At 59.8% G+C, this 27,878-nt stretch overlaps 6 protein-coding genes across 6 annotated transcripts; all 6 read left to right on the forward strand.

Annotated features, from left to right (window-relative positions):
• Positions 1-373: 373 nt before the first annotated feature.
• JKF63_04966 (uncharacterized protein) lies at positions 374-1,924 on the forward strand (the record flags this gene model as incomplete). Its single annotated transcript, XM_067900937.1, has 1 exon — positions 374-1,924. The coding sequence occupies one exon, from the start codon at positions 374-376 to the stop codon at positions 1,922-1,924; it is 1,551 nt and encodes a 516-aa protein (XP_067757137.1).
• Positions 1,925-2,844: 920 nt separating this feature from the next.
• JKF63_04967 (uncharacterized protein) lies at positions 2,845-4,227 on the forward strand (the record flags this gene model as incomplete). The annotated part of the gene is made up of 1 exon (XM_067900938.1): positions 2,845-4,227. One exon carries the CDS (start codon positions 2,845-2,847, stop codon positions 4,225-4,227), a length of 1,383 nt encoding a protein of 460 aa, XP_067757138.1.
• Positions 4,228-4,870: 643 nt separating this feature from the next.
• Positions 4,871-5,278, forward strand: JKF63_04968 (uncharacterized protein; the record flags this gene model as incomplete). The annotated part of the gene is made up of 1 exon (XM_067900939.1): positions 4,871-5,278. The coding sequence occupies one exon, from the start codon at positions 4,871-4,873 to the stop codon at positions 5,276-5,278; it is 408 nt and encodes a 135-aa protein (XP_067757139.1).
• Positions 5,279-6,290: 1,012 nt separating this feature from the next.
• JKF63_04969 (uncharacterized protein) lies at positions 6,291-19,304 on the forward strand (the record flags this gene model as incomplete). The annotated part of the gene is made up of 1 exon (XM_067900940.1): positions 6,291-19,304. The coding sequence occupies one exon, from the start codon at positions 6,291-6,293 to the stop codon at positions 19,302-19,304; it is 13,014 nt and encodes a 4,337-aa protein (XP_067757140.1).
• Positions 19,305-20,519: 1,215 nt separating this feature from the next.
• On the forward strand, positions 20,520-22,367 carry JKF63_04970 (uncharacterized protein; the record flags this gene model as incomplete). The annotated part of the gene is made up of 1 exon (XM_067900941.1): positions 20,520-22,367. The coding sequence occupies one exon, from the start codon at positions 20,520-20,522 to the stop codon at positions 22,365-22,367; it is 1,848 nt and encodes a 615-aa protein (XP_067757141.1).
• Positions 22,368-24,872: 2,505 nt separating this feature from the next.
• JKF63_04971 (uncharacterized protein) lies at positions 24,873-27,671 on the forward strand (the record flags this gene model as incomplete). The annotated part of the gene is made up of 1 exon (XM_067900942.1): positions 24,873-27,671. The coding sequence occupies one exon, from the start codon at positions 24,873-24,875 to the stop codon at positions 27,669-27,671; it is 2,799 nt and encodes a 932-aa protein (XP_067757142.1).
• Between the last annotated feature and the right edge of the window lie 207 nt (positions 27,672-27,878).

The raw sequence follows: 27,878 nt of genomic DNA on the forward strand, positions 1-27,878 counted from the left end.
CGGCCATGCGGGTCTGAAGATGTCTTCGCAGATGCCACTTCGCTGACGGCTACGCCCACGCACACCGCCCCCCCCCCCCGACTCCACTCCCGCAACTTTTCTCTCACCTCATCTCTTTCTTTCGCACCCCACACTATCTACTGGTTCGCCATGTATGTGCCTTTGGCCTTCAAGGTTGATGTGGCCCCCCTGAACCGGATCGTCTGTCCCTCTGTCCCGCTATCCTTTGAGCTTGTCGCTCAGGCACACGTCCCCCTTTTCACACACATACACACATACACACTAGACTACGCACCTCTCTCTCTCTCTCATATAACCCCCCACCTCCCTCCCCCTCCCTCCCCCTCTCTCCCCTCGCTGCAGAGGTGTAATAATGATGCGCTGCCACATTTCTCAGAGGATACCGACACATCCGGTGGTGTCTGTCAAGTCGGGTCTCGTCTTCGAGCGCAGCCTTATCGAGAAGCACATCGATGAGTGTGGTCGCTGCCCTGTGACGGGGGAGCCGTTGCGCAAGGAGGACCTTGTAGCTGCCCAGGGCGCTCTACCGGATGTGGCTATGGCGGCCAGCGGCAGTCTCGGGGCTGCTTCCGTCCCTACGCTTCTGGAGCGCCTTCAGGTGGAATGGGAGGGGGTGGCGCTGGAGCAGTTCAGCCTCCGCCAACAGGTGACGCAACTGCAGTTGGAGCTGGCACACGCGCTGCAGCAGTACGACGCCGCTTGCCGTGTAATTGCGCGGCTCAGCAAAGAAATCGACTCTCTCCGCGGGGGCTCGACCGCGGGTGCCGATGAGGCGAACGAGGGTGTTTCTGCGGTGGTGGTCCCGGCAGCAGTGCTGCAGCGCATGGACGCTGTGGAGGCGTCAGAGCGCCAGGCACGCAAGCAGCGGAAGGCGCTGGCGGCGGCGGGATCGCTGTCGGCTGTGCCGTCGAAGCTGACGGAGGAGGCGCAATGGGTGGCCACATCGTCACTGGTGTCCGCGTCCGCCGCGCCCGCAGCCGTGCACGTTGCGGCGTCGGCGGACGACTGTGGCGGGGCTTTTTTTGTGAGCGCCGTCACGGGCGATCACGCGATTGTGCGGTACAGCCGTGACGGCCTCAATGAGGAGGCGCGTGGGGTGAGCCACACTGCCGCAGTTCACACGCTGGCGACTCTTCCGGGCGACCTCCTGCTTTCCGCTGCGGAGGATCAGACGGTACGCGTTTGGTCGACGAAGGGCGATGCGCTAACGGTTGTGCACACGCTGCGATACGCAAACGGGGGTGTGGCTGCAATGAGCCGGCGGACGGTGGGCGGGGCCTACGTGCTCTGCGGAGCCGCAGACGGTGTCCTCACTCTCTCTGACCTGGAGAGTGGTGCGCACGTTGTGACGACAGCACCGCTAACGCGCGAGGCGGCGTTGCAGGCGCTCACGTGTGTGGAGTTACATCCCTACGCTTCCCTAGCGGCAGTGTCTTTCCAGCCGACGGAGCTGCAGCTCTGGGACGCACGCGAAATGCGACCGGACACCGTCATATCCAATTTGAGAGGCACTGCTCCGCGCACGCATATCTGCAGCGCCAGCTTTAGTGCCGACTGTGTGTCGCTGGCGGCTGGCCTCACAGATGGTTCGGCGTACGTGTGGGATCTTCGGCAGGTGTCAGCTCCGGTCGCGGTGCTGTCTCCCAGTACCACCGCCGCTGCCCCAGCCACGGTGCGCTACGCACCAGACGGACGTTCTCTCCTTGTTGGCGGCCAGGTACTAGCGCTGTACGACTGCACACGCCTATCGGCCTCGTCCACTGCACTGGAGGCCGTTACGTCGGCAGGTCTCAAGGGGGGTGCTGTGTGCGACGTGTGCTGGACGACGAGCGGTACTGACGTCCTGTGTGGTTCTGTTGGCGGCGTCGTTCTCCTGTACTCTGCCACTGCCGGCGCAGAGTAGTGGAGGCTGGGGGTGGGGTGGGTGGAGGGGCTGAGACCAGGCGGTCTTCGTCTCTTCACTTCTTCCAGTCCAACTTGTGTGTGTGCAACTCTCTGCCCCTGCGCGTTGAACTTGGCGTTTGCTAGCGAGGGGTGGTACGGCAATGTCGGTGTGTGTAACGTTCACTGCGCGCGCACTTGTACGTACGCTGCATCCTCTTCCCTCAAGAAAAGAAAACGTGTGTTGTGTGTGTCATTAAAAAAAAAAAACAACAAGAAAGGAACGTGGAGAGGGGTGTCTCGACAAGAGTCATAAAAAAGGGGGAAAGAAAAAGATAGCCTCGGTTGGCACAAACGCACACGATAGGGTGAGAAGGAGCGGGGGAGGGGGAGGGGAGGGGGGTCCAGTAGGCAGGCAGAAAGGTCCGCACTCCTACGCCGGTACAAGGAAGAGGGAGTGGGTGGGTGTGAGAGAACAATATGCCTTGGCTGCAGTGGAGGCCCCCCCCCCCTCCTCCCCCTCCTCCGCCCTTTTCTTTCCCCCAATGTTTTTTTTTTTCCATATCACCCCTTCCACAAAACTGCGGTACGTCTTCACACACGCGAGTTCTGATTTGACGATTACGCGGCCCTCCCCTCCTCCCCGGGAGTGGGGTGGGGTGGGGTGGGGGGTGGGGCCAATGTGCGGGCGGAGTTGCGTGTGCATCGAAGTCGACACATACCCTCGTTTTTCTTGGCTTTGTTTCCCTTCGTTTACTCCCCCTTCTCTTTCCCCTCGCCCTCGCCCTCGCCCTCCTCCTTTTTTTTTTCGCACCTGCACAGGCGTGTGCGCACACATTTTCCATGCATACCGTGTACATTGCAAAAAACAAAAACAAAACACTTTATTTGTTCCGTGCTTTTCTAATACGGTAGTTGCGCGATGCAGGAGAGCATCCCTTCATGACCGACACGGCTGTACCTTCCACTGCGGCGGGGGCCGTTGCCGCCTGCCTGATGGCCTCTGGGTCTTACTTTTTGGGCTCCTCGACCTTTTCTGTCTATGAGGAGATGGCGCGCCAGCTGCAGGCGGAGGGCTGGCAGCGCAGGTCGCAGTCGGCAATCGCGACTGTAGACGTTATTCTGGGCGATCGTTTCCACATTCCCTACATCCTTCTTCGTGGCGAGCGCATGGCATTGTCGTCACGGTTCAGTGGAACACGGTGGGTCAACTACTTTGAGGGGTCGCATCGGCTGACGCTCAAGGCAGCAATGGTGCTGCTAATGAAAGAGGTGGATCTACACTGGGCCACGTGGCTGCCAGAGTCGTATGCGATCGGCGGGGATCAGCTCAAGAAGGTGGATGAGCGTCGGGCGCTGCTGGAGGCACTCACGCTAGCAGACGACCATGATGCCGTGTGGATCGTGAAGCCAAGTGTCGGGGCGAAGGGCCGGGGCATCATGCTTCTCCGCGCCAACGCCGTGCCCGAGTGGCTGGAGCAGCTGCCCGAGTTTGGCAGAACCATGTACGTGGTGCAGCGCTACATCGATCGCCCGCTGCTACTTAGTCACGGCCGCAAGTTCGATATTCGTGTGTGGGTGCTGTTGATGAGTCCCTACAGTATCTACGCCTATACGCAGGCCAGTTGCCGCACCGCGAGTGTTCCCTTCGCTTTGTCGGACATCACCAACACGTACGCCCACCTCACAAATCACTGCCTGCAAGAGAGCGCAGATCACTTTGGCGAGTACGAGGAGGGGAATGAGATGTGGCTCCCGCAGCTGCAGCACTACCTCACCTCCATTGGCAAGCCACCTGATGTTCTGGAGACTCGTGTGCTGCCCGCCATTCAGGAGCTCATCGTGCGCACGCTCCTCGCGATCATGCCGGAGATATCGGTTCCCCAGACGGAGGCATACCAGTGCTTTCAACTCTTCGGGTACGACGTCATCCTCACGGAGGACTTTGAGGTGCGGCTGCTAGAGATCAACGGCTCCCCTGGCGTTGCGGAGCGCTTCCTGGCTTCACTGGTGCGGTGCATGCGGGAACTGCTCGACGGGGATCCCAAGGGTGGCCTAGGCTTGACATCGGTTTCCTGCGACGTGGACAGCACACGCTTCGAGGAGGGCACCGAAAGGGGCACGGACGGTGACTGCTTCAGCCAAGCAGAAACAAGCCGCAGCCACCCAGAGGAGCGGCACATTCAATGTGCTCCCTCCGCAGCGACGTCGTCCGTGCGGGTGACGCGGACGTGGCGACTGGAAGACGAGAGCTTCGTGCTGCTTTGGCAGTGCGGTGACCCGGTGCCATCGGGTTTGGCGGGTGTGCACGACTTGCCTCGCTAAAGTGTGCGCCCCCCTCCACCCACCAACACACACACACAGATGTAAACATCGCTACCACCCGCTGCGTGTGTCTTTTTTTTTTTGGGCCTTTGTCTCAGCGTGACGGCAGCACAACACAACTTTTGCGATTTGTCATTCCCCCTACCCCGCCTCCCTCCTTCAAGCCACCAGCCCTGCCCCTCGCCCCTGCTCTCCTCATTCCTATAGCTGGCATGGCAGCTGAGTCACCAAAGACACGGCGCACGCGTAGCAACGGGGAAAGGGCAACGACGCCCGGACATCGTCACTTTTTCACGGTTCGGCTTCGCTCTTTGCACCTGCCGCCTGTATCGAACTGCGTTGCACCGAATCCACCTCCGTCTCCATCCACGCCTCCCCCCTCTCATTGTCTCTCTCTCTTTCTCTGTGTGCACATCTCGCTTCTCCACCAACTCGTGTGATTAGCCCCCCCCCCTGTACACAACTCAACTTCTCGACGTACACTTTTTGTTTTTGTGTGTGTGCTCTGTTGCGGCGTGTTCTGCGAGTCATCCGCGAACGGATCGGTATTCCCCTCCCTCCCCTCCCTCCCCTCCCTCCCTCCCTCCCCCTCCCCCTCCCCTCCCTCCCTCCCTCCCCCTCCCCCTCCCCCTCCCGAGCTTTGATGCCGGCAAAGCACTTCGGTTTGAAGCGACCGGCGGAGGCGCCTCTCCACCGCACCAACGTTGATGAGTCGTTGGCGATGCAGCACACGCCTGCCTCCTCCTCCACCACCCCTACGGCAACATCCACCGTAGAGGAGGTGGAGGCACCGAAGGTGGTCATGTCAAAGGCGCAGCGACGCAGGCTGAAGAAGCCGCCCGTGGTGGTGACGGCAGAGATGAAGGCGACGGCGCGCGAGGAGACGCGGGAGTTGCGCAAGCAGCTCCGCATACTCAAGTCGAACGGCGCTCGGCGAAAGATGGCCAAACTCCACGGGAAGCGTCCGCGTGAGTCCGACCCCAACGAGGAAGCTGCTAGCGCATTTGACAGAGATTGCCGCCCGCATAAGAAGGGACGCCGTCTCGAGTAGGTGCAAGGGGATGAGTGGTGGTGGTGGTGGTGGTGGTGGTGGATGATGATGATGATGATGATGATGGCGATTGGCAGTCTGAATCGACAAAGGAGGGGAGAAGAGGTCCGTAACGCGTGGATTTCTCTATTTCTTTTTTTTGTTAATTGTGTGACGCTGGCTGTGCTCATGTGTCCCCCCCCTTCCCCCGCCCGACTTCACTTTTTTCTTCTTCTCTCTCCACTCGTCATCCCCTGCGTACAGGAATAACACACACACCAAAAAAAAACATCGATAGTGAGTGTTGCGCATATTTCTATTACTTCATCCCTTCCTTTCCTTCGCCCCATACCAGCAGTGACGGGGGAGGGAAGGGGTGAGTGGGTGGGTGGGTGGGCGATGCAATGCGATGGTACCTGTGCCTGCCATAAATGCACTTGCACGTGTACAGCATCCTCAATGCCCCCCCTTTTTCCCTTTGTATCGCTCTCGCTCTCCGGCTTTGGGGGAGGGGGGAGGGAAGGTATGTGCTCTCTCTTTTTTTTTTGTGTACATGTGCAAAAACAAAAACGCGCATTGGTGTGTCAAAGTGTCGTGCGCGTGCACAGAAAAGGTGTCATGTCAGACGCACGATGTCGTCGACGTCGCGTCAACCCCCCTAACACTACCTTCTCCCTCTCCCCCTCCCCCTTCACGGTCTTCACATCTATCGATGCTGCTTCACGCACACACACACACACACACACCTGTAAGTAGAATAACCTAATAGAGAAGGAAACGAGGGTGTGTGTAGTGCACCGACACGACCACATTGAAGGAAGTGGAGACCAATACCCCCTCCTCCCCCTCCTCCCCCTCCTCCCCCTCCTCCCCCTCCTCCCCCTCCTCCCCCTCCTCCCCCTCCTCCCCCTCCTCCCCCTCCTCCCTCCTCCTCCTCCTCCTCCAGCCGTCCCTTGTACATAGATCTTACCATCTCTTGATCTGCGTTTTGGTCTCCCCATCCCCCTTCCCCCTCCCCCTACCACTTGCGTTGATGAGCGTCTCCCTGCCCCCTTTTCAGGGGACGACGCGGGCGACCGTGTCGTCGGTGCTGAAGTCCCCCACCGCGGAAGAGACGACGAAGGAAGAAGAGAGCACTGTCGTCAGTGTGCAGTTGAATGAGCACCGTGGCGCCTTGACTGCTCAGCGCCTACGGAAGATGGAGGCTCAGTCAATAGAGCACCTTGCCCAAGAGCGATACGCGCAGCCCTTTGTCAGCGACAACCGCGCCATGGCCAATGCCAAGCGTTCGCCTCGCCAAACTGCTGTGCCGGTGCCGCCGCCAGGGGCTCCGCTGCGCCGCACCGACCCCGCTCTCCCGCCAAAGACAGTGCATGTGCCACCTACTATTCAGCAGATGCTCGGTCTGCACACCACCGTACCGCCCAGCTCTATCCCCTCGTCTCGTGTCACACAGCAGCCCGACGTCTCGCCACACCCCCCATCGGCGGCCAACCTCGTGTTGGCCACACACGACTGTGTGATGCACGAGAGAGTCGGTCTGCTTTACCACCCCCTCGCCACAGTGCGCACGGCATACGCAGAGGCGGAGGTGCGACCGGTCTCTCTTGCTGCGGGCGCTGATGTTTCTGCTGCTGCTGCTGCGACGGCGATTACGCATTTCACCACTTCTTCCATCGCGGCCGGAGAGAGGACGTACTTCGAGCTCGCTGACTTCGATGCCGTCATCGAAGACACTCACACACCTGCGGAGTGGTTGACTGTGGGCGGTGACGGTGAGGACGGTACGCCAGCCACGTCGCGCTTCTTCAGGACCACCGGTGCGGGAGGTGGTGCGACGGTTTGGCGGCCGTGCCGCGTGATGGAGTACAACGAGGCCAAGCAGCTCTTCTACGTGCGCTGGTCTGATGGCACAGGCCGATGGACTCGTCGGCTGAACATTCGCTTCGACGCTGAGGACGTGGCGCGGTGGGAGGCGCGAGTGCGGCGTGCCGACGACTACCGAAGCGATACGGAGGCTGCAATGCGTGAGGCGCTTTACATTGACTCGATTCCTGACGCATGCGTTACGCCGATGGAGGAGGCGCAGATGGAGCGGGTGCTGCGCAATGTGGCGATGCGCTTTCCTGTGGACCAGCTACACATAATCCAGCAGCGGTCCGCAGAGGCGGAGGCAACTTACTACCGAGCCATGAAGCTGGCGGTCCACACGTACGTGATGCGCAGTGCTGCGGAGCGGAAGCGACTGAGGATCGTGGACTTGCCGCGCCCTGACGTCGCGGCCATGCCCTCGCTGCGCAACCTACGCAGCACCCTCGATACGCCGTCCCCGAACTTCCTCGCTGCTCAAGCGTACCTAGCGGAGAACTGCTTCCAGGTGCACGCGCTCATCCAGGAAACACTGTATTCTCTGCACACGCTATGGCTTTCCTACACCTCGAAGCCTTTGTGCATATCTTGCTTCGAGCCTTCGGCGCTGCCGCTGCGGCTGCCCTTCTTCGCTACCGTGCAAGAGGACCACGGTATCGCGGTGGGCGAGCGGCTCAAAGGGGAGTGGACGTCGACGGTGCAGGCGACGGTCCAGAACAACCTCGACGCACACTTCAACTTCTACGAGGACAACATGGAGCGATTCGAGGCTAGTCGGATGCGCCGCTTTGTGTCGTTGGTCAACTGCATGATGCGTACGCAGCTGCGCGGGCTCGCGATGACGTCGCTAGAGTCGTACACCGCATATCTGGAGAAGTACGTCGTCTCCGCCGACCCCGAAGACGCGGCGGCGGCGTTGTTGACGGTGCTGCCAGAGGACGCGGCGGAGCGGGTGTACTGGGAGGAACGCATCGCTCAGCTCGAGGCGCGCCAAGCCGCGGGAAAGGAGGGCACCTCCGCCGAGCAGCGGGGTGCTTCAAAGAAGCCCGGTGGCACCACCATAACCTCCGCGGGGGCGCAAAAAAGTGAGGAGGAGGAGGAGGAGGTGGTGGCACCACCGCAGCATCTTCTCTGGTGCCTGGGCACACTACCACCGAGTGAGCCCTTAACGCAGCGTGTTGTGCAGCTCGCTCAACGTGTCAACGGGCTTCAGCCGCTCTTTTACACAAGGCTCGTTGTGGCGTCACCATCGTCGTCACAGCTGCCGCTGCAGCAGCACCCTGGCGGCGATGTGGGTGGCACAGGGGAATCAGTCATTGTGCTTGACCCCCCGGTGTCCCAAATTGAGCTCGGTGTGCTGCGTGTGATTGAACGCTGTCTCGAGCACAGCAACCAAGTAGCTGCCATGGGTGACCAGCTGTTCCCATTGCTGGAGTTGAAGCCGACGTATCTGCTTCCTCTCCCCGCCGACGAGGCCGAGGTGGTGGACTTGAAGGAACGTGTGTTGGCAGTGCTGCGCGGCAACCGGGACGCGCCTCTCCAACTCGTTCAGATGTACAGGGAGTTTGAATATGTGGCCACAGCGAATGTGGAGGACGCCATCCAGGCGACACTGAAGCATGTGGAGGCCCTCGATGAAGTAGATTTGCTGTTAGAGCGACTGAGCCGCGACCGCCGCCGTCTCACGGAGCGCACGCTGAACACCGTCACCTTCCAGTTGTATGCTGTGGATTGTCGCGAACTGAAGGCGTCACTGACCGCGAGTGCAGTGCAGCTGCAACAGGCGCTGCTGGAGGCAGTGGCCACGCGGCTCGCCGAGGAGTGCGCCGGTGTACTACGGGCATACGAAACCATCTACGCTGAGCTTTCTGTAGATCCAACGACGCCAGAGGAGCTGCAGAAGATGCGAGACACCCTCGCCGGGGTTGCAGCGCGTGAGGAGGAGCTCCAGGTCATCTTCAAGCACGTCACAGAGGGTAACGAGCTGCTGCTACGCTACGGCTACCTCGTGCCGCATGACGAGTTTGTGCACTATTGGGAGGCGTACGAGTGGCCCAAGAGGCTGGCGCAGCACGTCGAGGACCGAAAGTTCCGCGCGAAGGAGTACCGCGCCGTTTTTATTCAACAGCTGCGCGAGAACAGCGATCAGCAGGCATACACGATTATGCAGCTCGCTGCCAGTGTGGAGGACTTCACTCGCCTGGGCGACGACGCGCGTGCGGAGGAGTACTTCGAGCGTGCCCGCTCCATTGAGGCAGCGATTCAGTCGAGCAAATCGTCTGTTGCCTTGTACGGGCGCCACGAAGAGTTGTTTGGGCTGACGGTCACGTCATATCCGCAGTTGACGGAGATCCACATGCGCTTTGAGCCGTATTTGGCGCTGTGGGAGGTGGTCTACCAGTTCAACGCTGAGTCAGAGCGCTGGATGAGCACCAAGATCGCTACGCTGCAACCGGCAGAGGTGGATCAGAAGGTGTCGGACTGGTCGAAACGCGTGGCGGTGTTGTCCAAGAAGATCAGGGAGCCGGAGCCGATGGAGGTGGCGCGGCAGCTGCGGGCGAACATCGATCAGTTCAAGCCGCTCGTGCCGCTGCTCTACGCTCTGCGCAGCCACTTGCAGGCGGGCCACTGGCGCGCCATTTATCAGCAGTGTGGCATCCCACGTGATCAGCAAGGGTTCGGCCCCGGCGGCGTCGACAACAACGATCAGCGCACGTTCTCCGAGTTTGTGCAGCTGGGCATGATGGATCACTTGCCTGTGATTGAGAGTGTGGCTTCGGTTGCACAAAAGACGTACGAGCTGGAGTCGGAGCTCATGAACATGGAGACAGAGTGGAAGCGGCTGGTCTTCGAGATGGAGCCGTACCAGGACACGTTCAAGCTCAAGGCGAACGATGCTATGCAGCTTACTTTGGACGAGCACATCCTCAAGACGCAGTCGATGTTGGGCAAGCCCACTGTGAGGCAGACGCCTGCGCTGCAGGCACGTGTTAGCCAGTGGTACGACCAGCTGAACAACACGCAGACCACATTGGATGAGTGGTTCCGCTGCCAAGGCACGTGGTCCTACCTGGAGCCGATCTTCGTGTCCGCCGACATCTCGCGTAGTCTGCCAGCCGAGAAGAAAATGTTTGTGGAGATTGATGAGACGTGGCACTCCGTCATGACCAGGACTCGCGGCACTCCGCAGGTCATCACTCGTTGTCAGGACGAAAGCCTCTACAAGACCCTCAGCAGCGCCAACACCAATCTTGAGGAGATCCTACGCAAACTCCAGCAGTTCCTCGAGACGAAGCGGATGTCGTTCCCACGCTTCTACTTCATCTCCAATGAGGAGTTGCTGCAGATCTTGTCTGACAGCCGCGACCCGTACCTCGTGCAGCCATATCTGTGTAAGTGCTTTGAGGGCATCAAGAGTTTGACCTTCGCTGACCACCATGACATTGTCGGCATGGTGTCAGCGGAGGGCGAGCGGGTACGTTTTGTGCGCACCGTCAACCCCAGCGATCACCACAACCAGGTGGAGCTTTGGTTGCAGGCCGTGGAGAACGTGATGAAGGCCACCGTCCGTGATGAGCTGCGCCAGGCAATCGGTGACTACGCGCAGCGCAAGCGGACACAGTTCATCCAGACCTGGCCGGGGCAGGTTGTCATCGCCGTGTGCTCTTTTTTTTGGACAATGGAGGCGACGCAGGCGATGACCACAGAGGGTACGGTGGGGCTGACGACCTACCACGAGAAGTGTGTGCGGCAGCTGGACGACTTGATTCTACTCGTGCGTGACAGCGGCCTCGGCAACGTCGAGCGCTGTACTCTCGAGGCCCTCGTAGTCATTGAGGTGCACGCCAAAGACATTTTGCGCATGCTGGGCGAGAAGGGCGTGGAGTCGCCGTCGAGCTTCGACTGGCTGGCGCAGCTACGGTACTACTGGGAGGGCGAGGGGGACAATCAACAGTTGGTGGTCCGGCAGATCAACGCCTCACTGGTCTACGGCTACGAATACCTTGGCAACACGGGTCGACTTGTCATCACGCCGCTGACCGATCGATGCTACCGCACGCTGATTGGGGCACTGCATCTGAACTACGGCGGCGCACCAGAGGGGCCGGCCGGTACTGGCAAGACAGAGACAACGAAAGATCTGGCCAAGGCGCTTGGCAAGTACTGCGTCGTTTATAACTGCTCGGACCAAATCTCAGCCAAGGACATGGCGAAGCTGTTCAAGGGGCTGACGCAGGCCGGCGCCTGGGGCTGCTTCGATGAGTTTAACCGTATCGAGATCCAAGTGCTATCCGTGATTGCACAGCAGGTCGCCACGATCCAGGAGGCGATCATCCAGAGGCGTCCCGAATTCATTTTTGAGGGGGCGCAGATTCGGTTGGACAGTGGGTGTGCCGTGTTTATTACAATGAACCCCGGGTACGCCGGCCGCGCGGAGCTTCCAGACAACTTGAAGGCACTCTTCCGGCCCGTGGCGATGATGGTGCCGAACTACGCAATGATTGGCGAGATTCAACTCTACTCGTACGGCTTCCTGCACGGGAAGGTGCTCTCCGAAAAAATTGTCGCGACGTACCGGCTGTGCTCCGAGCAGCTTTCCTCACAGGACCACTATGACTATGGCATGCGTGCGGTGAAGGCGGTACTGACCGCGGCAGGGCGGCTGAAGAGGGCGTACCCGATGGAAGACGAGATGGTGCTCATGCTACGCTCCATCCAAGACGTCAATCTGCCCAAGTTTCTGTCGCAGGATGTGGAGTTGTTCAAGGGCATCGTGCAAGATCTCTTCCCTGAGGTGAGGTTGCCGCCACCGGACTACGTCAACATGCACAACGCCCTCGTCGCCGTCACCACTCAGGAGAACCTGCAGCTGACCGCGTACTTCGAGAGGAAGATCTTCGAGACATATGAGATGATATGCGTCCGACATGGTATGATGCTGGTGGGCTACTCGTACGGAGGCAAGACGAAGGGGCTGCAGTCACTGGCCACCGCGCTGGGGATTATGGAGCAGACAAATAAGTCAGAGCACCGCGCTCGCATGATCATCATCAACCCAAAGTCTGTAACCATGTCGCAGCTGTATGGCAAGGTCGAGCTCTCGGGCGAGTGGACGGACGGCATTCTTTCAAACCGCTTCCGCCAGCTCGCACAGGACACGTCGGAGGACCGCGTGTGGCTCGTACTGGACGGCCCAGTGGACGCGGTGTGGATCGAAAACATGAACACCGTCCTCGACGACAACAAGAAGTTGTGTCTGCAGAACGGTGACATCATTCCTATGCCGAAGCGGATGAACTTGATTTTCGAGGTTCAGGACTTGGCCCACGCGTCGCCCGCCACAGTGTCACGCTGTGGTATGGTGTACGTCGAGCCACAGTCGCTGGGCTGGTCCTGCCTGCTGGAGTCCTTCTTTAAGACGCTGCCACCGTTCATGACAGAGACGCCACAGCTGGTGGATACGCTGCGCTCCCTGGTCAATGCCATCATGGCTGACATCCTCGAGGTGGCGCGCAAGCGCACCTGCTCCATAGTGCCACAGAGCTCGAGCACAGTCGTGGCGAGCTGCACCAAGCTGCTCTCGTCTTTCATGAATGGCTTCGAGGAAGAGGCGGCGATGGCGCAGACCGGCGGCGACGATCGGGCACACGCGCGCAACATGATAATGCGGGTGGAGGGCTGGTTTCTTTTTTCGCTAGTATGGTCCGTCGGTGGGTGCCTGGCTCACCGAGACCGTGAGGTGTTCAGTGCCGCTCTACACCACCTCCTCGCGTCTCTGCCAGAGCGGGATGGTAGCCGACACAACTTTACACTGCCGCTCCCGGACGCGACGACCTCGTTTTTCGAGGTTCGCTTTGAGGACGGTGCGGAGGTGGGCCTGACGAGTTGGGCTGATAAGGTGCCGGAGTTGACCATACCAGCGGAGAGCGAGTACCAAGACATCATTGTACCAACGATGGAGACGGCCAAGTATTCTTTCCTGATGCAACTCATGCTGTGTCACATGCACCCCGCGCTGCTCGTTGGCGACACCGGCACCGGCAAGACCATCATGATGAAGGCGCTCCTGCGCGGTCTGCCGAGGGATGCCTATGCGGTCAACTCGATTCAGTTCTCCGCGCAAACTTCTGCCAGTCACCTGCAGCGCCTCATCGACAGTAACTGCGAGAAGCGCCGAAAGGGGTATTACGGTCCACCCATCAACAAAAAAATGGTCATTTTCATTGACGATGCGAACCTGCCGCAGCTCGAGGAGTACGGCGCGCAGCCGCCCATCGAGTTACTCCGGCAGTACCTCGACCACGGCGGCTGGTACCAGCACAGCAAGGACGGCATTGAGTTCCGTCACTTGGTGGACTCACTCGTGGTGTGCGCCATGGGGCCGGCGGGCGGGGGTCGTAACGAGATCACGCAGCGCTTCAGCCGTCACTTCAATGTGTTCAGCGTGCCCTCCTTCAACGAAGCGACGCTGACCACCGTGTTTGGGCGCATATCGGAGTGGATCCTCTCCCGTGGTTTCCCGACTAGTTTGCGCAGGATGAGTGCACCGCTGGTGGCCGCCACGGTGGAGCTGTACACGACCCTCGTCGACAACCTCAAACCCTCGCCGGAGCGTTCGCACTACACTTTCAACCTACGCGATGTGAGCAAGGTCTTCCAGGGCATGGATATGACCCACGCCCCGCGCATCAAGGATGAGATGTGCCTGGCTCAGCTCTGGATGCATGAGGTGGCGCGCGCTTTCGCCGATCGCTTCATTGACGACGCCGACACGCACTGGTTCAACGAGCAGGCAGGTCGGACATGCATGAAGCACCTCAAGGTGACCGCACGTCCGACAATGGAGGATGGTAGTCCCCTTCTCTTCTCTTCCCTCGCCAACGAGGACGGCCACTACGAGCAGATTGTCGACATTGACTACGCCCGGTCGACATTGGAGCGGAAGCAGGACCTCTACAATATCACTTCCCGGAGCGGCGATCTAAAACTGGTGGTTTTCAACTACGTGCTGGAGCACGTCGCCCGTATTAGTCGTGTCCTGCGCCAGCCTGGCGGTCACTTGCTGCTGCTGGGCGTCGGCGGTAGCGGCCGTCGCAGCTGCACCCGGCTCGGCGCCTTCATCCAGGAGTGCGACTACCGCACAACCACGCCCTCGAAGGACTACGACCACAGCGACTTCCTTGACGATATCCGCCAGCTCCTCCTTCAGACAGGGCAGAAGGCGTACTCGACGGCGTTTGTGCTGTCCGACTCGCAGATCGTCTCGGAGTCTTTCCTCGAGGACATCTGCAGCTTGTTGAACACGGGCGAAATCCCGGGGCTGTGGAACACCAAGCAAGACCGTGAGGTTTATGAGAACGCTATTGCCTCACTGCGCGATGTCGGCCGCGCTCTCGGGCGGCCTGACACGACGGAGGCGCTGCAGGCGCTATTTATTGAGCGGTGCCGCAAGCACTTGCATTTGGTGTTGTGCTTCTCGCCCCTCGGCTCGGTGTTGCGTGAGCGGCTGCGCAAGTTTCCTTCTCTCGTGAACTGTACGACGATCGACTGGTTCCGCGACTGGCCCGAGGACGGCCTGCGCTCCGTCGCCGCGCGCTTCCTCGCGGAAGTCGACCTCACGGAGGAGGAGCGGCAGTCCATTCGGGAGATATTTGTGCAGTACCAGCAGCAGGTGCGGGAGCTTGGTGTGACGTACCGCACGGAGGCGCGGCATCAGACCTACGTCACTCCCACATCCTACCTCGACCTCCTATCCACCTTTGGGCGGATGCTAGCGAGCAAGCGGCACGACCTGACAGCGCAGCGGGACCGCTACGTGAATGGGCTGCGTCAACTGAAGAAGACGGAAGACCAGGTCGAGGTGATGCAGCAGGAGTTGGCCTTGTTGAAGCCAGAGCTGGCGACGAAGCAGGCCGAGACGAATGAGCTTATTCGTCGTGTGGAGTCGGAGAGTAAAGTGGCAGAAGAGCAGAAGGCCATTGTGGCGGTGGACGAGGCGGCGGCGAACGCGCAGGCCTCGGCGGCAAAGAAGATCAAGGATGCCTCGCAGGAGAAAGTCGATGAAGCGCAACCACTGGTGGAGCAGGCACAGCGGGCCGTGCTGGACCTCGATCCGAAGGCACTTCAGGAGGTGAAGGCGCTCAAGACGCCACCAAAGGGTGTTAAGTATGTGATTGAGGTGCTGTGCACGTTGCTCGGCGGTGCCTACAGGCCAAAGCCCGTCCGCGACGCGCTCACCGGCAAGACGAATGTCCCGTACTGGGAGCATGCAAAGGTGACTTTGTTGACGGGTGAGTTCAAGAATACACTTCTCAACGCATACCCCGACATCGTGGACAACGCGCCCGACGCGCAAATCGAAGAGGTGAAAAAGAAAATGGCCGATGACATGTTCAAGATGGAGAACATCCGTAAGACCAGCGTGGCACTCGTCGGCGTCGCGACGTATATCAAAGCGGTGGTGGAGTACTACAAGCAGAACAAGGTGATCAAGCCGTTACTGGCGCAGGCGGCGGCAGCACAGGCCGAGTACGACGAGGCGATGGTCGGACTCCACGCCAAGAAGGAGGAGCTACGCATCATCACAGAGAAGCTGCAAGAACTCACGGATCACCTGGAGGGTGTGAACCGGGCAAAACAGGAGCTCGAGAACCGCGTGCGCGACACCGACACGAAGTTGACGCGTGCGAAGAAGCTGATTGAGGGTCTCGGTGGCGAGAAGGCTCGCTTCGCCCAGGACGCTCAGCGCTATGAGGAGGAGCTCTTATACGTTGTCGGCAACGTTGTCGTGAGCGCTGGCATTGTTGCGTACATGGGGGCCTTCCTGCACAACTACCGCCTACAGATGATCGGTAAATGGCGCGGCATGTGCGAGGCGCAGCAGCTACGCGTGTCCGCTGACTACACCTTCGAGAAGTTCTGCGGCAACCCGATCCACATTCAGGAGTGGAAGCTGCAGCAGCTCCCCTCCGACCCCTTCTCCATCGACAATGCCGTCATCATGAGCAACTCCAGCCGGTGGCCGCTGCTTGTAGACCCGCAGCAGCAGGCCAATCGCTGGATCCGAAGCCGTGAGCGCGATAACGACCTCATCGTTGTGCGTCCCTTTGAAAAGGATTACTTACGCAGAATTCGGCAGGCCGTCGCCGAAGGTCGCCCGGTGCTGCTGGAAAACATCGAGGAGACGCTGGATCCGATGCTAGAGAACCTGCTGCTGAAGCGGATCACGAAGGAGGGGGCCATGTGGGTCATGCACCTCGGCGAGGCAGTGGAGTGGAATGACGGGTTTCGCTTCTACATGACAACGAAGCTGCCGCGGCCGCATTACTTACCCGAGGTGAGCACCAAAGTAACCCTCATCAACTTCCGAATCACCGAGCAGGGGCTCCAGGATCAGTTGCTGCAGCGCGTGATGATGTCTGAGCGGCGCGAGGTGGAGGAGAAGAAGCAGGCGCTGACCCTGGAGGCCGCGGCTAACCAGGCCGGTCTCAAAGCGACAGAGGACCGCATCCTCGCCATCCTTTCCACTGAGGGCAACATCCTCGAAAGCGAAGCGGCGATCGAGGAGTTGGACAGCTCGAAGGAGCAAAGCGACCGCATCGCCAAACGGCAGGAGGAGATCGACGCGATGGAGCGCATCAGCGACCGCACGCGCAACCTCTTCGTGCCAGTTGCCTACCTCGGCTCCATCCTGTTTTTTTGTGTCACGGAGCTGGCGAACATCGACCCCATGTACCAGAACTCGCTCCAGTCGTACATGGCCATCTTCCAAGAGGTTCTGGCGAGCAGCGCTAAGTCCACTGAGGTGGAGGAGCGCACCGATGCAATCAACACTGCTTTCAAGCGCAGCTTGTACCAGCGCGTCTGTCGCGCCCTCTTCGCGCGCGACCAGCTTCTCTTTTCCTTCATTATGTCGTTGAAGATATTCTCCGTGGACGCTTCGCTGCTGCGCTGGCTCCTGACCGGCGGCTCAGAGGAGGACGAGCGCGCTGCTGCCGTCGCGAACCCCTTCACGTGGTTGCCCGAGCCGTGTTGGCGGCTTCTGCAGCGGGCGAGCACCCAGCTGCCCGGCTTTGGTCACCTTATCGAGGATGTGAAGGGGCACGAGATGTTCTTCATGGACTATTACGAGTCGTCGAACCCACTCGAGCTGCAGCTGCCGGGGTCGCTGGAGAGCATGTCGAGCATCGAGAAGATGGTGCTGGTGCGTTGCCTGCGCATGGATAAGGTCATTCCTGCCATCCGTGCTTACGTACGCGAGACGTTGGGCGAGTTTTTTGTGGAGCCGCCGCTCTACGCGCTGGAGACGGTCGTGGACGAGATTGCCTACGACCCGTCTGTTCCCATCATTCTCGTGCTTTCTCCTGGCGCCGACCCCAACGCCGAGCTCGACCGCGTCGCCGAGTTGCGAGGCATGTTGCAGAACAGGCTCTTCAAGCTGTCCCTTGGCCAGGGCCAGGATGTCCCCGCGGAGGCTCTCATCGAGGCGGGGACGAAGAATGGCCACTGGGTGCTCTTGCAGAACTGCCACCTCTACGCCGACTTTATGCCGCGACTGTCGCGGATGATCGAGGACTACAGTGACGTGGCCGCGAGGGATCATCTTCACCGCGATTACCGACTCTGGCTGACATCTCTGCCCAGCGAGGTGTTCCCAGTCGCGATTCTGCAGAACGGCGTCAAGCTTGTGCAAGAGCCCCCGAAGGGTCTGAAGAGCAACCTCATGCAGTCCTACCTCTCCGACCCCGTGGCGGACACCGAGTTCTTCGAGGCAGCCCGCACACCGAGGGTGTGGCACAAGCTGCTTTTCGGATTATGCTTTTTCCACGCTGTGGTGCAGGAGCGGCGGCAGTACGGCCCGCTCGGCTGGAACCGCCCTTACGAGTTCAACGACACGGACCGCCGCATCAGCGTGCGTCAACTGCAGATGTTGCTGAACGAGAACCAGCTCGTGCCGTATGACGCGCTTCTGTATCTCATTGGCGAGTGCAACTACGGCGGACGTGTGACGGACGACTGGGACCGGCGTTGCCTGCTGGCCACCCTCGAGGTGTATCTCTCTCCGTCCATCCTGGAGGATGACTACGTCTTCTGCAACGATGCGCTCGAGTACTTTGCGCCGCAGTTCGGGGAGTACAGCACATACCTCGCCTACATCCAGTCCCTGCCGGCACAGCAGCCCCCCACCGTTTTTGGTCTGCACGAGAACGCCGACATCACAAAGGACGAGCGTGACGCTCGCTTCTTGCTCGACTCCACCCTTAGCACGCAGCCGCGCGACGCGGCCCTGGACACTGGCGGCGGCAGCGGGAACAAGGCGGATCCCAAGACCACGGTGAAGGCGCTGGCCGCGGAGGTGCTGCACCGCTTGCCGCAGCTTTTTGATATCGAGGCCATCCAGTCTCGCTATCCAATTGACTACGCCCAGTCCATGAACACAGTGCTGCTCCAGGAGGCGATTCGTTACAACCGTCTCCTCGCTGTCGTGCGCGCCTCGTTGGCGGATGTGCAAGACGCCATCAGCGGCAAGGTGGTGATGAGCAGCGAGCTTGAGCAGGTGTTCTTGAACATGTATGACGGCAAAGTGCCGGAGGTGTGGAGGCGCCGCTCTTACCCGTCGCTGAAGCCATTCGGCGCGTACGTGAATGATTTTATTGCACGCCTGCAGTTCCTGCGCACGTGGTACGAGGAAGGGCCACCGCCTCTGTTCTGGTTGAGCGGCTTCTTCTTCACGCAATCCTTTCTCACCGGTGTCACGCAGAATTACGCTCGTAAGAAGAAGATCGAGATTGATAAGCTTGTATGGCGGTTCACCGTCATGCCAGCACCGGTGGAGAGCTTCACCCAGGCCCCGCAGGACGGCTGCTACGTGCACGGTCTCTTTCTCGAAGGGGCTGGCTGGTCGCACGACGACGGTGTCCTCACGGAGAGCAAGCCGAAGGAGCTGTACGTTTCTTTTCCCGTGTTGCAGCTGACGCCCGCGTTGCCGGAGGATGTCGTTCAGCGCCCCGTCTATCACTGCCCGTGCTACAAGACGACTGATCGCCGCGGTGTGCTCTCCACGACAGGGCACTCGACCAACTTTATCCTTACGGTGAACCTCCCCCGCGACACGCAAGAGTCGGAGGGTCACTGGGTGCTGCGCGGTACAGCGCTTTTCACACAGCTTGAGTACTAGACACGGTTCGGGGAGCATCATTGCATCACGAAGGCGTAAGAGACGAGCTTCGCTTTCTCCCTATTGTCATCCCCTCCTCTTTCGATGTATATATGTATGTTTATATGTATATACACATGTATATGTTTGTATGTGTGTGTGTGTGTGTGGTGTGTGTGTGTGTGTGTTGGGTGTGTGACGTCATGAACGCGTGGTGATGGGAAAGACCGTGCCACCTTTAGCAGAGACTGCGTCTGGTTGCTTTCTCCACCAACTCCCTCTTCTGCACTGCGTGCTCGTGATGGGCTGCTGTGCCTCCCCTGCGATGCAGAAGAGACGGCATGCATGGCTCTGTGGGTGGTGGCGCTGCAACGCATGCGATATCCCCTACGAGTTCACAACCTCTGTGAGGAGGGGGAGACCGCCACTGCATACTCACTCAGTGATTATGTGCGTCGTATCGCTCGCCCCTTCTTCTTCTTCCCCTTCCCCCTCCCACACCCCCCACACCCCCACACCCCTCCGACGGAGGGTAGCCGTTTGCAAATCAATTGATCTTTTCTCTGCCTTTCGCGGCTGCCGTGTCGTGTGTCCTCTACACCTGATGTCGCCATGACCTTGAGAAAAAAAAAAGGACTACAAAAGGGGGGCGATAAAGAAAAGACGTTCCTGTGTCTCCCCCTCTCAAGTGGGAGGGGGGGGGGGAGGGGGGAGAAGAAGAGCAGCACCGATCTGAGCACGTGGGTGAGGGGAGGACCGTGTCTCCCCCCTTTTGTCGAGACCCGTTTTGCCCTGCTTTCGCGCATCCCTCTCTCCCTTCTTCCCTCCCTGTCTATACTCCTCTCTCTCTCTCTTTGGAGCTCTTCTTCTCTTCGTACTTCCCCCTCTCTCCACTTCTCCCTCCCCATCCTCCCTTTTTTTTTCTTCCCTCTTTCGTTTTGTGAGTGTTGGCTCATTACTCCGCCCTTCCCTCTTCTCCGCTGTTTTTTTTTTGTGTGTGTGTCTGGAAATCTTTGCGCTTGACTCGCTCCACCTTTGGGTATATGCATATACCCCAAGTGCGTAGTGGACCCCTCTCTCCCCTCTCTCCCCTCTCTTCTCTATTCTGCTCAAGATAGAAGAGGGGGGACCCGCATTTGCCACATCGCTCTTTTTCTTCTCTCTTTCTCTTCGCGTGTGTGTGTGTGGGGGGTGGTGGCGGTGGTGTGTGTTCGCTTGACGTGTTCACTGGCAGCCATGCCATTTTTTTGCGTCGGCGAGGCGATCACATGCCCATCAGAGATTTGCGAGGATCTCGTGGCCAAGCCCATCACAGCGCATCACGAGCTCATCGTATCTACTGTGACTCATCAGTTAGGTCCCTTAGCTGGTGCCGTCTGCCGCGCTCTCACACAGTCGGGGCCATTGTCATTGAAAGACATCGGCGATGCCGTCAACCGCGATGAGGAAGTCCGCGCCGTCGCCGCTGCGGCCGCCAACCGCGCCTCATCCACAGGGGAAAAGACAACGGCGGTGCCAGCCACCCACCACGTCGGCTCGAGCTTCCACGTGGACCTCGGTGATACGGCATCGGTCAATGATATTATTCACGAGGCAGCCGTGAAGGAGATCGTGACGCGGCTTGTGGTGCACCGCCTCGTTCATGCTGACCCCATCAAGCACCTCTACGAAATACGCTACGGTAGCGCCATCCTCTTGCGTGTGCTCTTTCCGGTCCTCCTCCACTGCGCACGCCAGCAGTACGGTGATGCAGCCAAGTGCGTGCTGCTTGTCATGTACCAGCTTGGCGTCGTGCCGCCACACTCCGCGGTACAGGTAGCACTAAGCCGTACCCCGAGCATCACCCGTGACGCAATCGAGTACGCTGTGGTGCGCCTGGTGGAGGATGGGTGGCTCGTACCTGTACCGAATTCCCTGACCGCTGCTCCCGGTGCCATAACGCCTGCGAATACGGGGGGGCAGTCCAACCGGGCGTCGTCTTCGCACCCCGGCGGGAATGCGGGTTTGTGGGACGCCACGAGTCCATACTGTCTGGGTGTAGAGGCCGCTCTGCATTACCTTTTCAATAACGCGATCGAGCAGGCTGTGGCTGAGCGCTACGTGGACGGCCGTCTTGCCCTCACTTTGGTGCGCGCGCTGCGACGTCGTAGTGCGCCTAACTCGGGGTACACCGAGGCTATCGCTTCTTTCCAGGAGCTGGCAGCGGAGCTGCCGACGACTGCGGGCGTACGTCGCGATCGCAGCGGCGAACCTCGGATGGGCGCAGACCACGTATCGAGTAGCTCCGCAGAGGCGGTGCAGCGCTGTCTGCAGCGGCTCTGCCAGCCAATTGTGTTGTTTAGTTGTGACCCTGCTGCATCCACGATGTCGGCCGCCAGTATATCCCCCCGTTTCACAACGACGCCGTCGACGCGAGCGCTTCTGGTGAGGCCACATAACCAGAGCGACTTCTACGCAATGGATCACGTCACTGCGGTGCACCTGTTGCAGGAGGCGGTGTGCGAGCGTGTCGTGTATAGTCGCTACGGCGTACTCGGCGTGCGTATCATGAAGCTGCTCCTACAGCACCACTTCCTTGAGGAGCGGACACTGGCGGAGCAGTCGGTGGCCACGTACGTGAAGATTCGTGAGGTGCTGCACCAGATGTTCAAGGACGGCTTCCTGCTTCAGCAAGAGGTTCCGCGCACCTCGGCACTCGCTGAACGGCCCCCCAAAGCGAGTGTGTACCTCTGGGGGATGAGCTGGAGCACGACGTTGCTGCCTGTGGTGCGCGAGCGGCTCGCAAAGGCGCTGACGATTGCGTTGGTGAAGCTGCGTGAGGCTCAGGAGCAGCAGGCGGCTACAGCGGCTACAAAGCCCCCTTCCCGTTTCTCCCCCTCACCTGCACCTTCGGGTATCAGCAGCGCCATGAGCAGCAACAACAACAGCAGCAGTTATGCTCACGCTGAAGAGGCCGAGGCGCAGTGGAAGCTGGGCATCTCTCGCAACGTTCACCAGGCGCTACAGGTGCAACGCATTGTCACTGGGCTGCAGAGCTGCGTCATGTCGCTCATGCGACTGTTGTTGATCGTTGATTTCTTTTAAAGAATGCCTCGCATGGACGGGCGCAAGGTGAGCGAAGGCGGAGACGTGGCTTCGCTCATGGTGCTGTTATCTGGGCGTGGGGTGTGTGGTGCGCTAGCGAGGCCACACGTCTCCCCCCCCCCCCCCCCCGGGGAGCGAACTTCCCAAATTCGGAAAGTTGCCCTTAAGTTTTATCACCGACATCGGCAGCCGCACGAGGCGATAACGAACACATAAAGGCGTGAAGGTTTGTGGTCTCCTCCCCTCCTGTCTCCTCCCCTCTCCCCTCTCCTCCCTTGGGCCCTACTGAGAGCGGAAAACACTGGCGGAGGGGAAGTGACTGTACAGGGGTGTGTGTGTGTACCTGCGATGGTACCATTTTTGGCAGTAAATATGCATCTTCATACATTGGAGAGGGGTGGGGTGGGGGCGGAGATGCATCAAGGAGTGCAGCCTGCGGACCGGTTCTCCGGATTTTGGTTCTTGTAATAAGGGAGGGTCTTATAGTATGTTGCTTGCGTCACTCCTCTTCCCCCCCTCTTCCTCTCTGCCCCAACAGGGACACTGTTGTTGGTTTATGACGGTGCCTTGATGCGATGTGAAAGGCTGAGCTGAAGGTTCCAAGTGTTTTGCCTGGCATGTTCGTTTGTCGGCATTCGATGCAGCACACAACGCCTCGACGACTCCTTCTTCCCCTCCTCTCCCCCCCCCCCCCCCACACACGCACAGCACCAGGTGTGTGTGTGTGTGTGTGGAATTCTTCGAAGTGATATGACTGCTCTCTTCCTTGCCAACTCTCATGACCTGCCCGTGCTCGTTCCGTGAGAGAGGGTTGGGGCTGGGGGGGGGGGGGAGGGGTATACACAGGCTGTAGAGGCTGTCGTCCCTGACAACGTGTGGCATACACTACAGCGAGTGCACCACAGCTTCGTCTTCCACGCCGCGTCTCGCGGCGAGGCAAAGCACAGCACCCGGCGGTCACTTGGCCTCTGCTCGTCGTCCCCCCTAGTCGTCGGCTGACTCGGGGTCCTTCCCATCCCATCAGCGCTGCATACCCGACGTGTGTGTGTGTGTGGGGGGGGGTGGGTGGTGCTTTGAGAGACTGCTTGCATGCAGCGTGCTCTCCTTCCCACCGCAGCCGACGGGTACCGCTGACGGCCAGTCTTCCGAGAAGTGCTGCCAACCATAATGTGCAGAACTCCTGCCTGCGAGGGACCGCATTGCATTCATAGCGGTGGGCGTGAGCCAGAATGAGAGAGGTCTACGTGCGTTATGTACAACATCGAGGCCGTTGCGCCGAGCACGTCAGCGGCACAATGGTAGACTTCTCTGCTGCGCGTGCGGGGCATGAAGGCGTCCGCTGCCCCGGCTTTGGACCACCATGCACGTGCTGCATTGAACTGGTCACACCGCGCGAGAGGACAGCCGCTCCTTCAAGCAGTTGTACTGAAGAAGGCCTCGATGTGGACACACGCGCGCGGGCCCTTAAGCCGCGGCGTCGCTGGCGTGAGCCTCAAGCTTGACTACGCGGTGACCCGCGGGACCATCGCGTGTCTCTTGGCGGACGTTGCTCGGTATCAGGCGCACGTGCAGGCGGCGCACAGGAGAAGGGGTGTGGGGCTCCATTCAACCTGACGACATCAACGTGGTGAAGGAGGACTTGATGCTCTTCCCTGGGGAGCACGAGTGATTACGTGAAGATCTCAGAAGGGATGCAAATGTTGGGCTTTATGGGTTTGCCTTCCATCTCGACAGCTCTCGAGTTGGTTGCGATGGGGGTTGGTGGCGACCAGCATCCCCAGCAATGAGAGGGTGGCTGCGACTATGACGCTTGAAGTTGTGGCAGTGGCAAGGGTGGTTCCAGTATCCCGTTGTGGCGTGCTTGACTAAGCCGAGAGGTGTTGCCGTCTCTACCGCGCCGTCGCCTTTCCGGCTCCGCCCCACCAAAGCTCAGTCTTGCTCAGCCTTCTCTGTCATGCCCCCCCCCCTCCCCCTCCCCTCCCCCTCTAACTCCCCCATCTCCACTTCTCACGATACCAAAAAGGCCAAACTTAACGTTGACGTCATTCATTATCCGCTGCGACATTCTTTTTCGCGCGGTTCTCTCTCCCAGCCGCGTCCTGTGCCACCGTCGTTGGGGGCTCTGCAGAAAGTGAAGGGCTCTTCCCGACCGCAATGCCTTTGTATGTACATGGAGGTGAATTGGCGTAGCCGCCTCCGATGACGTACGCATCCGTTCTCTTTTTCATTACCCTTGTCCTTCCACTTTCAAAACGCTTTGCCCCCACCACCACCACCACCCTGATGCGCGTCCCTCAGCGAAAAGAGGGCACTCCCCCCCCCCCTGCATCCCAGCGGTTTCTGCGCGAGCACATATACACGGGCGCGCGCACACACATACACACACACACACACACGCCAGGAGGCCTCCACTTTCTTCCCCCCTCCCCCCTCCCCCCGCTATTAGACAATCCACGAACTCTCATACAACCAACTTTAGCACCCACGCGTGCAAAGACGGTCAAGATGGATGTTTATTCTCATATCGACGGCAGTGGGAGAGGCAAAGCCCCCGAAGGGCGCCTGACTGTTCCCAGCCAAGCCAACACCGCTGTCTCTGCCGCCACTACCGCAGGGCCGCGCATGCCGTTGTTCACGGCCTCTGAGAATGCTGAATATCAGGCGATCGTGTCGAGTCGCAACGCCTTTTTCGATTTCGAGCGTCATTATCAAGAAGTGCTCATGACGCTGGAGGGGGACGACATCCTCGACCGATTCCGTGCCGAGTACGAAAGCCTCCACAACTCCTTTTTGCACAGTCATGAGGGCGAGGGCCGGCTACTCCGCAAGTGCGCCGACCTGCAGGGCGACATCGAGGTTTGTGTGGAAAAGGCGACTGCGGCGGCTGAGCTGTCGCTGGGTGATCGTGACATCATCGCCACACTCAAGAGTGAGACGGAGCGCAGCTCTCAGCGGTTGGTGCAGGCGAAGGAAAAAGAGATGCAGCTGAAGGAGATGATCCTCGCGCTCAAACGGGAAATCCAGGTGCAGCAGGCAAAGCTGCAGGAGCCAATCGAGTTGCCAGCGCAGGAAGCCGCCTTAAACAATCTGCAGCACTTGCATGAAACTCTGCAGCGGGAGGAGGAGCGGCTGACGCAGCAGTTCTGCATCTCCTCTTCCAACGTGGCCGCCACGCAGCGACGCATCGTGGCGCTACTGAACGGCAACTCCGCTAATGCCGCTGAACTCAGTCTGATACGCGAGAGCATCTCGAGGATGGAGGAAGAGGCCCAGGTGACGCTGGCAAGCAAGGCTGCGAAGGAGGAGGAGCTGAGTGCAGTGCGTGAGACGACGGCCCGCCGCATCGCGTACTGCACCTCCCAGCAGCACATCCTCGACGTTCTCAGCGAGGACCACGAGCGCAACGGCCAGGACTTGCGCGATGCCCAGCACGAGGAGTCGAGGCTGGCCGAGGAGCATCAGGGCGTTTGCCGCCAGCTGCAAAACGTCAACACGGCTCTGCAGGAGTGCAATGAGGAAAACGATTTGTGGCAGCGGCGCATGCGCGAGAAGACTGCCGCGTTGCAAAAACACCAGGCCACAGTTGCCTCTCTGCACAAGCGCGCTGTCAAGGCCCAGCAAGTCGTCGAGGCACTGCACCGACGCAACACGGTTATGGAGTCGCGGAGATCCGAGGAGCTTGAGAGGCAACACGAGGCGAAGGAGAGGTTGCAGCATGAGGAGTCCGCTCTCGCTCGCGCGCAGCAGGCGGTACGCACTGCCACCCAAACGGCGTTGTCCGCCAGGAAGGAGGTCAACCTCCTGCAGCAGGACATCGCTGGCGAGGAGGCGGAGCAGCGGAGAAATACCTCGTGGCTCGCGGAGAAGCGCGGACAGCTCCGAATGCTGGAGAACGTGCTGTCATCTTGTGAAGAGCACGTCCAGCAGACGCAGAAGGAGATGTACACGGTGGCACAGGAGGCGGAGATGAACGATGCCAACGCAAAAACCTATGCCGCCATGTGCGCAAAACTCCTCGGCGAGATCGAAGGCAGGAATGCCGAGCTGGCCGAGTACGAAAAGAAGTTCGCGGAGGGGGAAGCGCAAGTAAAGCAGCAGCAGACGCTGCTTGAGGCGATGCTGGTTGAGCGAAACACCTACACCTCGCACTGCAACCAGCTGAAGCTCGGCCTCAGCGAGCAGCAACACCGCGTAACATACCAGCTCGCACAGGTGCAGTTGATGCGCAGCGTCATCCAGAAGCGGGAGAAAGACGTGAAGGTCGAAGCTGCGCGCTTCAAACTGCTGCGGCAGCAGCGAAAAGAGCTCGAAGGACAAGTGGGGGATTATCAGCGGCGGACCAGCAAGAAGCAGCTGTCTGCCAGTTTGCTAGGGCAGGAGATCAGCGAACTCCAGAGGGTGCTCAGGGATGCCGCGGACGAGACGGCTCGGCAGCAGCGTCGCTGCAACGACGTTTTGCATGAAAGGGAATTGCTTAACCGCCAAGCGACGGACCGCACGATGGAGGTGAACGCCCTTTATGAGAAGGCGCACACTCAAAAATCGCTTTTACAGCGCCACGAGGGCCTATACAATGAGCAGGCGCAGCAGCTGGAACATCTCGAGTACCAGACGGTGCAATTTGCACAGCAGCTAAAGCAGATGCGCATGTTCGTGGCCCGCCTGCCGGAGCTGCGCGTGCTGCTCAATACCGCCACACGTGAACTACAGCGGGAGAAGGTGCGAGTGCGCGCCTTGTTAGACGAAGCGGGTCGCCCTCTCAACGTGCACCCGTACAACGAGGCGGCCTTGGCAGAGCCGGAGACGTACGCGCTTCTGCAGCGTGTACACAAGTTGCAGCGAATCCTCGTCCAGCGCCGGACTCAGTTGGATGAAAAGCAGGCAGCCATCCAAACAGCGGAACAGCGCTACATGAAGGCCAAGGCCGCCGTCGCGCAGCAGCCGGGACCAGAGATCGCAGAGCAGCTGATCGCCTATCAGCAGAACCTTGTGAAGAAAAACCAGCACATGGGGCAGATGCAGGAGGCCCTCGAGTTCTTCCGGTCGCAAACCGACCTGTTCAAGGCCAGGCATGATGTTTTGCGAGATCGTCTGACGGAAATGGGAAAGGCGTACGCGGAGAACCGGGCGGAGCAGGAGAGAGGCTCCAGAGCAGGCGCTCGCAACACCTCACCATGCCTAGAGCCACCGTCCACGACTTCTGAGCCGGCCGTGTACCACGGTTTTGTGGCCCCCCCGCGCCCCACAACAGAGAGCGTCACTACGCCAGCTTCGCTCCTCACGCCACCCCCGGTGAGCGAGTAGACCCGCTTCTCCCGGAGTGAAATCCACGACGGTTTATCGCCGATAGTGGGGAGAGAGGCGGTGCCAATGCCGTCTGCATCGACCTTTTCTCCCCCCCCTCCCCCCTTCCCCCTCCCTCCCGTCTCCCTGCTAATGCCGAACTCCACTTTTGTGGCGGTGTCAAGTCTTTGCCAAGTCTAAGGGTCAGAGAGATTTATCGTTCCTGAT

Source organism: Porcisia hertigi, chromosome 23 (genome assembly GCF_017918235.1).
Source record: "Porcisia hertigi strain C119 chromosome 23, whole genome shotgun sequence".
Classification (NCBI taxonomy): Eukaryota; Euglenozoa; class Kinetoplastea; order Trypanosomatida; family Trypanosomatidae; genus Porcisia; species Porcisia hertigi.